The sequence below is a fragment of the Scardinius erythrophthalmus genome (genome assembly GCF_964197995.2).
Source record: "Scardinius erythrophthalmus genome assembly, chromosome: 21".
NCBI classification, from domain to species: domain Eukaryota; kingdom Metazoa; phylum Chordata; class Actinopteri; order Cypriniformes; family Leuciscidae; genus Scardinius; species Scardinius erythrophthalmus.
The window spans coordinates 3,395,377-3,410,906 of record NC_138241.1 but is presented as its reverse complement, the minus strand read 5'-3'; the positions used below and the strand labels follow the sequence as shown (position 1 = coordinate 3,410,906).

Here is a 15,530-nt window from a genome sequence, read left to right as displayed (position 1 = left end):
GTTGCTGTATTTGTTAATCTTCGTTAATGTTAGGCCCCGTCCACACTACTGCGTTTTCGTTTAAAAACGGAGACCTTTTGCTACGTTTGCACCTCCCGTCCACACTAAAACGACAAAAACGGAGACCCAAAACGGAGAAGTTTAGAAACGCTGCCGACCCGTTTTTCGTTTTGAATCTCCGGAGGGCGTTTTAGTGTGGACGGGTCAAAACGGAGGACTTTAGAAACGATGACGCAGAAGCTCACGCTCGGCTCTATGATTGGGTGTCATCGATCATGGCGAATCCTTCCCTGATTCGTCAGCCACCCATCACATGACCCGTCCCCGCCTCCCCGGAAGTAAACATACAAAAAATGCCTGGAGTACGTTACGTTAGAGACTGCAACATGGATAACGAATTACAAGCGTTACTGACTTTAATGTCTTTGTTAGCAGCTGTTGTTCAAGTAAATTCTGCATTTTACAATGCTATAACTGCCTACATGCGCCGGAGGCAAGCTATTGTTCGATCGATCTTTGACAATTCTCGTGTGCAGCGGCGGTATCGACCGTACATGGAGCGTCGGTTTTGGGTTAAGCCGGGAAGAACCAGCGCATGGTGGGATAATTTTATTAATGAAGTTGTGGTTCCTGAGGAATGGTGCCAAAACTTCCGAATGTCCAGATTGGCACTTATCAACCTCAGCGAAAGACTACGTCCGCACTTGGAAGGAGCAACAACAAAAATGAGGGCCCCCGTGGATGTACTAACAAAGGTAGCGTGCACGTTATATTACCTGAGTGACGAGGGGAGACTTCGGAAAACCGCAAATGCGTTTGGACTATCCCGACAAGTTGTTTCATTAATCATCCGACAGGTCTGTAAGGCCATCGTCATTTTCATGGGTCCAGACTACATTAAAACACCGAGCACAGAGGCCGAGGTGAAGGATCTTGTTGTGAACTTCTATCGGACACACGGGATGCCACAATGCCTGGGGGCAATTGACTGTACACACATTGAGATCAAACAACCCTTATCCAACTCAACAGACTATATCAACAGAAAGGGAAAACATTCTTTGAATGTACAAGCTTTGTGTGACCACCAGGATCGTTTCATGGATGTTGTTGTAAAATGGCCGGGGAGTGTGCACGACGCGCGCATATTTGCCAACTCAAAACTGTGTGCTGACCTAAAAAATGAGACCATACCCTCCTGCCCTAGAGAGTTAGTGGAAGGTGAAGATGCTGTCCCCGTGTTTCTTCTGGGGGATCCAGCTTATCCCCTTATGCCGTACCTCATGAAGGAGTACCCCAACGGCGGAGTTACTCCACAGGAGCAGTATTACGGCCTATCTCTTTGCAAAGCGCGCATGGTGATTGAATGTTCATTCGGACGTTTGAAGGCACGGTTTGCGGCTTTGAGAAGGCCGATGGACATAAACATGAAGGACCTTCCTTTTGTGATATATGCTTGCTTTGTTCTGCACAATTATTGCGAAATGCACAATGAACCTGTAAACGAGCAATGCATAAATGCTGCACACCAGTACGACAGGGATTTCCAGCCACACGTGAGAGATTGTAGTGTGAGAGCAGATAGCAATGAAAATGAAGGGAAACGAGTGAGACGTGTGTTGAAGACATTTCTTGACCCTTAACTAAAAGGTTTATTTTTAACGTTTATAAAAAACAGGTTTCCCAGTACAGTGAAAGTATTCCTTTCCCCTTTGCTCTGACTGTCGTGTGTTTTTTTTTAAATGTGTATATGGTTATTATTAAATGCAACCTAAAAAAAGATGTGACTGAATTAAAAGTAAAATTTCTGACTCTAAAATTGTGTATGTGAGTTTGTACACTGATGAAATAGATGTTGTCATCCTCTCTCTCTGGTGTGTATAGTACAGGTCAAAAGTTTGGAAACAGTACTATTTTTAATGTTTTTGAAAAGTTTCTTCTGCTCATCAAGCCTGCATTTATTTGATCAAAAATACAGAAAAAAATGTAATATTGTGATATTACTACAATTTAAAATAATTGGTTTTCAGTTTATTATACTTTAAATTATTTATTTTTTTGATGCAAAGCTGAATTTCCAGGATCATTACTCCAGTCTATCACATGATCCTTTATGAATCATTCTAAAATCATTCTAATCATTTAACATTTTATTCATCAAATGTATTAGGCAGCCAAACTATTTCCAACACTCATAATAAATCAGAATATTAGAATGATTTCTAAAGGATCATGTGATAGACTGAAGAGTAATGATGCTGAAAATTCAGCTTTGCATCACAGGAATAAATTATTTTTTAAAGTATATTAAAATAGAAAACTATTATTTTAAGTTGTAATAATATTTCAAGATATTATTGTTTTTCCCCGTATTTTTGATAAAATAAACGCAGCCTTGAAAGCATTAGAGACTTCTTTCAAAAATATAAAACAATCGTAATGTTTCCAAACTTTTGACCTGTACTGTATCTAAATATATCTGTAGATATATCTATATACCTAGAGATACAGATATAGATGCAAAAGACAGCAAATACACAATGAATAAGTTTTTTTTATTGTTTTATTGAAATAATTTACAACACCCAAATAAACACACTATGCAAATACAAAACTATATACAAGAGCACTGCTTTTTAAGTTGGCTGTACTAAAAAAACATTTACAAATGTGTGTAGTCTCTGTGCTTTGCAGGTGGACTGCTGTGGTGGCTATGTCCAGGGGAATTGTATTCCTGGAGTGGCCTTCTTATTGGCATATGTCCATAGTTATATGGGTTATCGTGAATGGTGTGTGGTGACTGTGGAGGCATATACTGAGGTGTAGGCCTGCCTGAACCCACAATATGCTGTACTAGCAGTTCAATGTTTGAGTTCAGACGGTCCATTGTAGATGACCACCGGCCCATTGTCTGCACAAAGTCGTCATCTGTTGCCTGTAGTCTGTTAAGGAGCTGTCTTTTTATGTCCAGGTCTTCCTGTGCAACGGAATCTGCGGAGAGTTTTCTCTTTAGTCGTTCTCTCCTGTGGCCACACAGGGTAGCGGTGAGTCTCTGGCGTCGATTCTCCGTCATCTCGGGAGACACAGCACTCTCTTGAAACTGGTCCGCAGATGACCCAGCGCCAGTTGGGCTGGAGACCTCCTCCGGGGCCTCTACCGCCACGTCGCCGGTCTCGATACCCCCATGAATCGCATGCGTTGCAGGAGAGCCTCCCCAAATCGACTCGCAGAGCTCAAAATAGAGCAAAACTACTCGCCCATGGCCACTTCGACGACCAGCATCGACAGCTCGCCTGTAGTTGATTCGTACTGCCTTGAGTTTTGTAGTCAATTGCCCTGTGAACACAAAACACGAAACAGTTTAACGTTAATGTTTTTGTACAACTAGCGTTAGCCCCCGCCCCCGAGCGTTAGGCTATACGTTATACGTTATAGTTAAAGTTTTGCCTACCATACATACCTTTAGTGATTTCGTCCTTATTGTGGGGGTACACCTTTCCCATTGTTGTGGCTTCCTCTGGCGATGGATAATGCTCCCGGTACCTTTCCAATATGTCGCCGTATTTGGTTTGCGACGACTCCCAGTCTGTGTTTTCTGCCGCCATGGCTGTTTTGTATTCCCTTGTAACTTTAAGTAAAAGTTCCACCTCGTCATCGGTCCATGAAAAGAAATCTCTGGTCTTCGACATTTTTAATCTTTGCAGAGGTAACGTTAGCTACTTCTTCATCAAATCTGAGGAATAGTCAATCCGTTTCCTGTTTACACCGGCACGCGCATGCCCAGTGTTGGTGAATGGTCACGTGATCCGCGTTTTCAGTCGTTTTAATGTGGACGGAGATAAATTCTAATTCGCAGCGAAAACGCTAGTGTGGACGGAGATCGTATTCGTTTTAATTCTCCGTTTCTAAACGAAAACGCAGTAGTGTGGACGGGGCCTTAGGTAATAATAATCCAGCTGTTAGGATAATAATCCAATTCTTAGTTGATGTTAACTAGGGTAGTTAACTAATGTTAACAATAAACCTTAGGTAACACTTTATTTTACAGTGTCATTGTTACATTTGTTACATGTACTAACCATAGTAATAACAGTAAATTATGCATAATTACATGCAACTAACCCTGAACCAAACCCTAATCCTTCCCTAACCCTAAAGTAAGTACTTAATATTACTCAGTACTTAAATATATAATTACACTGTAACAATGACACCTTAAAATAAAGTGTAACCAAACTTTATTGTAAAGTGTTACCTTAAAAATGTCATCAGGAGTTTGCGTTTGCCCCTCTGACAGAATATACCACAATACTAACCTCACTTTCAGTGGCGTTCTTGAGCGTTTCTCCCAGCTCTTCAGGGTCCTGGACGTAAATAACCTCAGCCTTGTAGACTCCCTCCTCCGCCATGCTCTTCTCAAAGTCCCCTGGCTCTCGTGAGGTCTGACATTGGAAAAGGAAATGTTACTAAGAGACACCAAACCTGAAATGGCAGCTGTGACCAAAGCTATGGCTATTTCTAGCTTCTGAGCATCTTGACGATATAAGAGAGTCAGTGAATGCATTTATGTGTGCGTGTGTTTCCCGTTCCAGCTCGGACATCTTTTTACCAGAAGTCCCTCATGTATTGCTCACATGCAAGAACGCATGACACACCCTGATTGTGTAAGCCCTTCAGCAAATGCCTTCTGCAGTTTCCCTTTTACACAAACATAGGTCATCTTCTCCTAAGGGACTCTGGGAATCACTGAAGTCTCCCTCTATCAGATTTGAGAAGTATTTGCTAATTAAAGGAACAGTTCACTCAAATATGACTGTTCCTAACGCACACAATGTTATTAAGATCAAAGCAAGCGTTACTGCAACGCAAAAAAAATTGTGAATCTTTGATCTAAATGTGAAAAATACTTGAGAGCTTCAGTAGAGGTAAAAATGTGTGAGTTATGACTTAAATTTGGGTCTGTTCTTCCAAAAAAGCTTCTACAGAATACAAATAGCACAGATGTCATTAGCTGATTTTATGACACTTATGTAGTGCTTGAATCATCATAAATTAGGTATCATTTGAAAGCTTACGAACTCAAAATTCATCCTGTAAAAAACGTTTTGAAATTGTATGTTGTGTTACCATGGAAACGGTACTCTAATTTCTTTTAGCTTCTAACACTTCCTAGGCGTTTCTCAATGTCAAGGAAGGATCCTCGGAAGCCAGAATTTCGAGGATGCTACGTCATCGACATCCGTCGAAGGACTGTTCCAATGTCGAGGATCCTCGGAATTTCCACCAAGGACTCAGTCCTTCGTTCGAAAAATATCCCATACACAGGAAAGGATGCATATGTGTAGCCTTCGCGCTCTTCGCGCTCTCAAATCACCCACAATCCTATGCGCGCAGCTTTGCTATCTTGTTCAAAAAATTCAAAATGTTGGACGTTAACGGACTAACGCGGAGTCGGAGCGTTAACGGGTCATATGCTTTCAAATGTAAATATATTTACATTACCAAACATTTGTTTTAAAAAAATAATTACATGTTATGGGTCAAATTGACCTGCACTGTTTAAACACACTTGACAGTCAAATAATCAATATGATTAAAAAGGAGTTGATTGATTTAAAAACGATTATATTGCCTGAGTGAACAGAACTGAGTCCATAGCAACGCTCTGTTTTTCATTTTCACTGACGTAATGACGCACTGACGTGCACTTGCTAGCCTGTTCCAAAGCCGTTGAAAAACCATAGACAGTAGAATGCTAAAGAGGAGCCTCGCCTAGCCTCTGAAGGAAGTGACTTGGAAGGACCAGTCCTGCCAAGGAAGTATCCTTGACATTGAGAAACAGCTCCTGTTCCTTAGATTCGAACACTTCCTGTTCGAATGCGCATGCGTCGCGTCTGAACGCGTTGTTGTCTTTGGAGCTCCATCGATTGATTTATAATTCTTGATTTCTCTTTAAACTCACTTACAACGAACATTTTCTACTTTTTCTCACCTCATTACAACGCGGACTGTTGAGCAGACGCGTCTCAAGCCTAGTGATCCAACGCTGGATACTCTTATAGGTTACGTCCGTGGATCACGGCTGAACGCGTCTTCTCCGCATTCATTTACAAACAAACATCTTTTTTTCGCCTATCGTGCGTCTACTCTACACCCGTACCACTAAAAAGACGGATTATTTCCAAGACTTAAGCCATAAATTAGTATTAATATTGATAGCATCACTGGTAGCGTCGTTGCTAACTTAACATACTGTCCATCTGTTAAAATGGCAAATATATCAGATGTAAGTTGCCTACCTTTTGGTGCAGGTGAGGACACATTTGAGCTGCACGCTGTGCACTCTGAGCTAGAAGCTGTTGAGAAACAGATCCACGACCTTTTAGTGAGACAAGCCGAGCTGATAGACCGGCGTTTGGCTCTTGAAACATCACGCGCCGATGCACACAAATCAGAGATTAACGTTACTAACGTTAACCCGCTGACTCTGACCTCGTCTACTCCGTGCGTTTCTCAACATCGGTCCCGAGCGTCGAGGTCGAGGTCGCGATCAGCCATGGTCTCGTTCACTCCGGCTCCAACATGCCACCACGAAGCCTGGATAGTTCCGCAGCGGAAGACGCGAGTCAGGTCTAGACCAAGAAAACTCTCTCCGACCCTCCTGGTTTTTGAGATATCCACACAAAACCGCTTCTCCCCTCTTCGCGAAACAGAACGCGATGCTGTGATCATCGGCGATTGCATCGTTCGACACGTACACGCTACGTTAAATAAAAGTAAGGTGCATAGTCACTGCTTTCCTGGTGCTCGTGTCTCTGAAATCGCTGCTCGCGTTCCCGAGATTCTGAACGAGCGCGTCGGAACTGAGGGCCTGCACAGGGGAGTGAACGACATCAGGCTGCGCCAAACGGAGGTTTTGAAGAAAGACTTCAGGAATCTGATCGATACGGTACGCAGCACATCGCCTGATATAACGATCATTGTGTCAGGACCGCTTCCCACGTACCGACTAGGTCATGAAAAGTTTAGTAGATTATTCGCGCAAAATGAATGGTCAATGTCATGGTGCACTGAGCAGAAACTGCTCTTTGTAAATAATTGGAATCTGTTTTGGGAGCGTCCTAGGCTTTACCGTGCTGATGGCTTACACCCAAGCAGATTCGGATCGGATCTTCTGTCAGATAACATCTCCAAAACGTTAAATACCTTTTGACTAGTAACCAAAAGTCCAAATCATAGTCTCTGCTGCACCAATTTAACTGATATAAATAGTGTTGAACATTGCATAAAATCTGTGTCTATTCCTCGTTTAGTGAGATCAAATAATAAATCTACTGCAGGATCTAGAAAAAATCTAATTGTTATTAAAACAGAAAATGTTGCTATTAGTAATCAAAAACAATTTCTAAAGCTAGGTCTTCTAAACATTAGATCACTCACACCTAAGGCAGTTATTGTAAATTAAATAGTCACAGATAATAGCTTCGATGTACTTTGCCTTACTGAAACCTGGCTTAAACCAAATGATTATTTCGGTCTAAATGAGTCTACTCCATCAGGATACTCCTATAAGCACGAACCCCGTCTGATTGGTCGTGGCGGCGGTGTTGCAACAATCTATAGAGATATTCTCAATGTTACTCAGAAAATGGGCTATACGTTTATTTCGTTTGAAGTACTTGTACTAAATGTTACGCTCTTAGATGTTAGAAAAACATCCTTATTATCTCTAGCCTTGGCTACCGTATATAGACCGCCAGGGCCTTACGCTGATTTCCTAAAAGAGTTTGCAGATTTTCTCTCAGACCTATTAGTTAATTTCGATAAAGCATTAATTGTTGGAGACTTTAATATCCACGTAGATAATTCAAATGATGCGCTAGGGGCTGCGTTTACAGATTTATTAAATTCCTTTGGGATTAAGCAAAACGTTACCGGACCAACTCATCGTTTTAATCATACACTCGATTTAATTATATCACATGGAACCGATCCAACCGATATAGATATCATTCCACAAAGTGACGATGTCACTGACCATTACATGGTAACTTGCATATTACGTACCCCTGTAATATATCATGCTGCGCCGCGTTATCGATTAGGCAGAACAATCCTTCCATCCACCATAGATAATTTTTCAAATAGCTTATCTGATTTGTCTCAGCTGCTCAGTGAACCCAAACAAACAGATGAACTAGAGGAACTAACCAGCACTATGAGCACCATTCTCTCTGGAACACTGGATATTGTTGCACCCATTAGACTAAAAAAGGTCAGAGAGAAAAGTAAAGCACCATGGTACAACAATACTACGCATGTTCTAAAGAGAGAAACCCGTAATTTAGAGCGTAAATGGAAAAAAACTAACTTAGAGGTCTTTAGAATCGCATGGAAAGACAGTATGTCACGTTATAAAAAGGCCCTAAAAGAGGCCAGGGTTGAGCATCTCCGCAATCTAATAGAAAACAACCATAACAATCCTAGGTTCTTATTTAACACCGTGGCTAGACTAACAAATAAACAGATGTCTCCTGAACAAAATATTCTGTTACAGTTTAGTAGTAATGATTTCATTAAGTTCTTCACTGAGAAAATAGAAAACATCAGAACCACAATTGTAAACGTTCAATCCTCAATCGCGCCTTATAATTCGGCCTCAATTATCACCCCGCATGAACAATTACAGTGCTTTACAACTATAGAACAAAAAGAGTTAAATAAACTTATCATTTCATCTAAAACAACAACATGTTTATTAGATCCTATAGCAACTAAACTATTGAAAGAAGTGTTACCTATAGTGGAAGAGCCTCTCCTCAATATTATTAACTCATCTTTATCATTAGGTTATGTTCCAAGAACATTTAAACTGGCAGTTATAAAACCTCTCATTAAGAAACCACAATTAGATCCACATAATCTAGCAAATTATAGACCCGTTTCAAATCTACCTTTTATGTCTAAAATACTAGAAAAAGTTGTGTCCTCTCAACTGGGCTCTTTCTTGCAAGAAAATGACATCTATGAAAAGTTTCAGTCTGGTTTTAGGCCGCATCATAGCACTGAAACTGCGCTCGTTAAAATCACAAATTATTTACTTTTAGCTTCTGACCAAGGCTGTATCTCAATACTAGTTTTACTTGATCTTAGTGCTGCGTTCGATACTATCTATAGATCATACAATACCCTTAGATCGACTACAAAATTATACTGGTGTTCAAGGACAAGCATTAAGCTGGTTTAGATCGTATTTATCTGACCGCTACCATTTTGTTTATTTAAATGGAGAAAAATCGATCATAACTCCAGTAAACTATGGAGTGCCGCAGGGATCTGTCTTAGGCCCTCTATTATTCTCAATATATATGCTGCCACTTGGAAACATTATAAGGAAACATGGAATTAGTTTCCATTGTTATGCTGATGACACTCAAAAATATATTTCATCACGGCCGGATGAAAACGCTAAATTATCCAAACTGACAGAGTGTGTTAAAGATATAAAAGATTGGATGACGCGCAATTTCCTTTTATTGAATCCAGACAAGACAGAGGTAATACTTATCGGTTCAAAAAACCACCCACAAAACCTCTCACATTACAACTTTAACATAGTAGGATGTCCTGTTACTTCATCCTCTACAGTAAAAGACCTGGGTGTTATACTAGACTGCAACCTGTCTTTTGAAAATCATATTTCATATGTTACAAGAACAGCCTTTTTCCACCTTAGAAACATTGCTAAGCTACTTAACATGCTATCTGTTTCTGATGCAGAAAAGTTAGTTCATGCATTCATGACCTCGAGACTTGATTACTGTAATGCTTTATTAGCTGGTTGTCCTGCATCCTCAATAAACAAGCTACAGTTAGTTCAAAATGCCGCCGCTAGAGTTCTAACTAGATCAAGAAAATATGATCATATAACACCAATTTTATCATCACTACATTGGTTACCTATAAAGTCACGTATTAATTACAAGGTATTGCTACTGACTTATAAAGCCCTAAATGGCTTAGCTCCAGTCTATTTAACCGATCTTCTATCGCCCTATAATCCATCGCGCTCTTTAAGATCACTAAATTCGAGGCTTTTGGTCATACCTAGGATATCCAGATCCACCAAAGGAGGGAGAGCATTTTCACATTTAGCTCCAAAACTCTGGAATAGTCTTCCGGATACTGTTCGTTGCCCAGACTCGCTCTCCCAGTTTAAAACTAGATTAAAGGACAACTTCGGTATTTTACACTTAAAGCCCTGTTTACAGATCGTTTCTGATGAAATAGAACGGTTAAGATTAAAATGTGGACACATGCTGCTGTCCCGAGAATTTTAGGTTTATTTCGTTTTCCCCCCACCTACACAATGGCAGCCTATGGGCACTGGAACAATCCTTCATAAAACGCATTAAACTTTCGTTTACAAAGACGTGAAACTCACCGAGTGGTCAGGGGTGTTCAATGATATGCTCACAAAAAAATCGCTGCAAAAGATGCTTTCCAACAGGTGTTTTACCATTCGTTGTAAAACTGTGGACCTATTTTTCCAAACGTCTCACACCCGTAGATTCTTCCGTTGAGAGCTTGAATAGTAAACACTCCAGCCCAGTTGGTGGCGATAATGCACCTTTGCCAATTACAAGCAAACCACTGGCATTTCATTGAATACACAGAAGAAGCAGAAGAAGAAGCGGCGGAGTAATACCGTACCGCACACAGCCCATCCAATTCAAGTCAATGGAGTTGGACAAAAACTACGATAAAACCTGTTGGAAAGCATCTTTTGCAGCGATTTTTGTGTGAGCATATCAGTGAACACCCCTGACCACTCGGTGAGTTTCACGTCTTTGTAATCGAAAGTTTAATGCGTTTTATGAAGGATTGTTCCAGTGCCCATAGGCTCCCATTGTGTAGGTGGGGGAGAGAAGCGAAATAAACCTAAAATTCTCGGGACAGCAGCATGTGTCCACATTTTTATCTCAACCGTTCTATTTCATCAGAAACGATCTGTAAACAGGGCTTTAAGTGTAAAATACCGAACTTGTCCTTTAAAGACGCATCTCTTCAGCCAGGCATTTATATAATACTTTTAATCTTACAGTTAAATCCGGTCTCTAGTTCATAAACGCCAGAGGAGAACTGGCCCCCGACTGAGCCGGGTTCTCCCAAGGTTTTTTTTTTTTTTTTTTTTCTCCAATAGGTCACCTGATGGAGTTTTTCGGTTCCTTGCCACTGTTGCCTTTGGCTTGCTCAGTTGGGGATATTTGGGGATATTTAATTGAATTAATCAATCAACATACCATTGATCAGCATTACCAAACGTGGACGTTCCACTAGAAACAAACATTGATGTATTGTTTTAATTTATTACTGTGAAGCTGCTTTGATACAACCTATGTTGTGAAAAGCGCTATATAAATAAACTTGACTTGACTAGCTGGCTCCTCCCCTAGTGGGCGGTGTAATTTTTTATATTACAAAATGTATTTTAACTACTTTATAATCAAAACTTGTTCTAATCTTGACAAAACACCGTCGGAAAGGTCTGAGTCTGGTTCCATATTTTGTGATAGAAGTGATATTTGGACAGAAATTTATTAATTTGTTACAGGAGACTGCATCAAAACAAAATTCAATGCAATGGGTGTGTCACCCAGTGGCTATTTGTAGTTCAGTGCCTAAACAAAATCTCATAGGAATTTACATTTTTATGATATCAACTTTGGAACACAACTTGGTTAGACATGTGGCTTTGATTTATAGTAGTTTTAAAGTAAAAAAAAAAATGTAATATATATATACTCTATAAAATAATACATATTTAGTACAGTACATTTGATTTACAGTAAATTTAAACTTCCATAACTTTTTCATAATTTCATTTTATGAGGTGCTTTCATTTCAGCAATAATCTGCTGAGTGTCTTCTTTAAAACAAGACCAAAGTCTGGATAGTGCATTTTCATGTCTATTCTCAAAACAGTTAAGTGGTTAAACCCATGTTCACTACGGACTATCATTGTATACAAATACAGCTGGATTATTTAAAATTCTTCAAAACATTCATGTTCCATGGAAGAAAATACCAGAAAATGGGTTTGGAACGGCACAAAGTAAATAATGAACCCCTTCCGTGTGGTGTCATGTTTCGTTTTTGAGTGACACAGTGTGGCATTCATTTACAGGAACCAAACTGAGCCATCTCAAGAGTATTTCTCACCTGGTTTGGTCTGCCTGCCTGAAGCACCTTTTTCCAGATTCTGTTCTCCACGGGCAGTCTTTTTAGAAGTGGCACAAAGGTGAAAGACTTGAGCTTGGTTGCAAACACAGTGGTGACCTGTAAAAACAGACAAAAGATCAAAGTAATTTCAGGGAAACAGCGTGAAGCCAATGAAAACAGCAGAGAGCCATCAAGCTTCTGTCTGCACCAACAAACCATAGAAACAAAGCAAGCGCTGTATCCAGATGAGAAGAAATGTTTCATCCTCATTTTGTCTGATTGGAGCATTCAGCACAAATCAAGAGCTGTGATTATAAAATCATGCTACAGCCATTTATACCACTTCATTTTGCAATCATGCCTTTTCTGGATTTCGGTTGATCATTTAGCAGCTCCTGAGGATGAAATACGTGCCTGTCTTGCTAATAGTGACAACGCACTTGTTTCCCACCCCAAAAATTATGACATTTTTGAGATGACAAGAGTTTGACATAGCCTACTTCATTTCTGACCAAATTTGAAATGACTAAAAAACGCTTGCAAAGCACATCCTAATCCAAAAAAATGGCTGAACAGAGTAACTCTAATGGAAATGTTTTACCTTCCGCTGACTTGACATGAAGCGATTGGAGGATGATAATGTGTGGTCTCGCAGATTGCTTTCAAGCTGTTGTATATTCATTGGAATGCAGAAACAACAGAGGGTCCATTCAGTGTATGAATGTAGGCATCAGGGACGGCCCTTTCCTGCTCGCATTTTAAAATCGGACAATTAACGATTGTCGGCTTGCTCTCTTGACATGCGTATGATTACTAGCAGATGTCATAATTATCTGATTTAAAGCACATACATCTACTTATTCTTTATTTTTTAATATTGCGTTGTTACTAAAACTATGCTTTTTTTGTTGTGAAGGATTTCCCATGCATCCTGGACTCTTGTTGTCTCTTAATCTTTCACAATCCAATCTAACTCATGAATACAAAAAAATGCATGAAATTCTTGAATAATCTAATGTTCCTTTTCTGCTTAACTAATCTGTAAACTGACAAACCATTTTGTTGCATTTTTATGTGGTGTTTAAGGGTTCATTTGAAAAAGATTACAGGCCAATAAATAATGATGAAAAATCAATAAATGATACATCATCAATAGTTAGGACAGATTGCTTTTGCAAGAGGCTCACAACAAGTCTTAAAGATGACCATCGATTAACCGCCTAAAATCCATTTACTGACCGCCTCATGCATATTGCGCACAAACTGCAAAGATTTTTCTGACAAGCTCTAATCTGATTGGCTGGCTTTGTCTGCCTAGCAAACATTATGTGTTTACATGATAATTGTGCTTACAAGATACAAGCTTTTTTGAAGATGAAATTATCTCTGGATTGCAACTTCCTTGTTAGCGGCATCAAATCCTTGAGATTTTCAAGTTCACTGTAAATAATGTTATTTTAGTTCTTTATTGTGTTCTTTATTTGATTATGACATTCACATCTTTCTTGGGATTGTAATTAAAGTGTGTAATCATGTTTTATTAATCTCAGAGCTGGTTGGTTTGGTTTATGGTGTGACTCTTTACTGGACAATCTTTCCTGTTGTGAAAATGAATGGGGAAAATATTTCCAGAAACAAGAGCTTTAAAAAAAGTTATATTCTCTGTTGTGGCTCCCACCAAAACACTGTGATCTCAACATGTGAAAGTGCGAGTTATTTTTGTCCTGTGATCCTGCACAACAACCCCGTCCCTTAAGACATGCTCCAACTACACAGTTATGACACTTTTCTTCTTTCTGTCCCTGTTTGGCTGTTTCATCATCCATATGTTCTCTTTTCATTGATATTCTTGTTAAGAGCTTTGGAATGAGATTAAAAAAAAAATCCCTGAAGCATTAATATGAGCCCTTGAACACATGCATAACATTATTTCCACAATCTCGATTAGATGCTGTCACGGTCAGGTTGCAGCAGAGATAAAACAGGATCGAAGAGCAGCAGGTTTATTCAAAAAACAAACTCAAACTTTACAAAACAGAATCTCAGGACCCAGAACAGCAAACCTAACAGTACGTAGACCTGACAAAAACCTGAAAGAAACTCGAGGCTTAAACAGACAACAACTGAGGAGCTAATTAACAAGACACACCTGAACAGAACCAACAATCAATTAGAAACCACAGGGAACCAAATAACAGACTTAAAACCAACCTAGAAACAGACATGAGCAAAAGAGAGAGGTTATAGGGCAACATATGTCACTTTGAGTGATTTATTGCCCTTAAGCCCCGCCCCCCTTTTGACCGTGGGAAATTCCCACGCTAGCCCCGCCCCTTTCTACCCCCTCCCTCCCACCTCCGGACAGGTCACGTGACCGTGAGAATTTTCCCACGCTTGCTCCTCCCATATGGGCGTGAACAGAACCAGGGAGATATTATAAATTAAATGATATATTAAATAATATATTTAATAATATAAAACGTTGTATAAAAGTTAAAATACACATGTGTTCTCACACATTTGTAAAACACATTAGTTGCACATTAAAAACTTTAAAATGTCAATGAAAAACATCTAAAACAACATTTTATGTTAAAACATAAACCGTGGGAAATTTTCCCACGATCCACATTAAAACATTTAAAACAACATGTATTAAAATTATGCCGAGCAAATAGTTCTATTTTCTAATACATTTGAAGAAAAGTTGTACATTCACAATTACAAGAAAAAGTTGTACTTTCACAATTACATTGCGCTTAAAGACATTGAAAATAAATCATGGTTCAGTCATTTACAGGAGAGTATAACAAGTTAAGAGAGTTTTTCATTACAAAAAGATATTTTTTTTAAAAATGTTGATCCATAAGCATTTAACTTTCATGCATTATTTATAAAATGTTACATTTTACATAAAGTATCTTTAAAAGTGTATATTTTCTTAAAGATATAAAAAAAAAAATGTGTTAGCATTAAAACATCTAAAACAGCATTTTATGTTAAAACATAAATGTTAAAACATTGAAAAATCAATGTTCAGCTCCGGACCGTGGGAATTTTCCCATGATCCCTTTCCCTACAAACACCCCTACCCCTCCCCACATTTTTTAAAAATGTTGATCCATAAGCATTTAACTTTCACACATTATTTATAAAATGTTACATTTTACATAAAGTATCTTTAAAAGTTTAAATTGCATTTTCTTAAAGATAGCAAAATGTGTTAGAATTAAAACATCTAAAACAACATTAAACAAATATTAAAACATATCAAATGCGTAAACACATACGTACATTTAAAAACTGAC

General features: G+C 39.1%; 2 protein-coding genes across 4 annotated transcripts in view; both read right to left on the bottom strand.

Moving 5' to 3' along the window:
• mlip (muscular LMNA-interacting protein) overlaps window positions 1–15,530 on the bottom strand; it is a 73,620-nt gene that overhangs the window by 20,756 nt on the left and 37,334 nt on the right. For all 3 annotated transcript variants that reach the window (XM_081350303.1, XM_081350304.1, XM_081350305.1), the window contains exons 2-3: window positions 12,223–12,339; window positions 4,317–4,442 (exon numbers count right to left, since the gene is read on the bottom strand). In XM_081350303.1, the coding sequence (XP_081206429.1) occupies window positions 4,317–4,442; window positions 12,223–12,339 (243 nt within the window). The remainder of the gene's footprint in view (window positions 1–4,316; window positions 4,443–12,222; window positions 12,340–15,530) is intronic.
• On the bottom strand, window positions 2,636–4,308 carry LOC308681434 (uncharacterized protein). Its single transcript, XM_081350307.1, has 2 exons — window positions 3,461–4,308; window positions 2,636–3,336 (listed from the first exon to the last, which is right to left on the bottom strand). Exons 1-2 carry the CDS (start codon window positions 3,687–3,689, stop codon window positions 2,663–2,665), a joined length of 903 nt encoding a protein of 300 aa, XP_081206433.1. The 5' UTR covers window positions 3,690–4,308; the 3' UTR covers window positions 2,636–2,662.

Excerpts from the sequence above, each read along its gene's own strand:
- LOC308681434 (XM_081350307.1), bottom strand. The coding sequence starts at position 3,689 with ATGTCGAAGACCAGAGATTTCTTTTCATGGACCGATGACGAGGTGGAA. Across the intron at positions 3,337-3,460 it reads TAAGGACGAAATCACTAAAG|GGCAATTGACTACAAAACTC; the intron begins GTATGTATGGTA and ends TTGTGTTCACAG.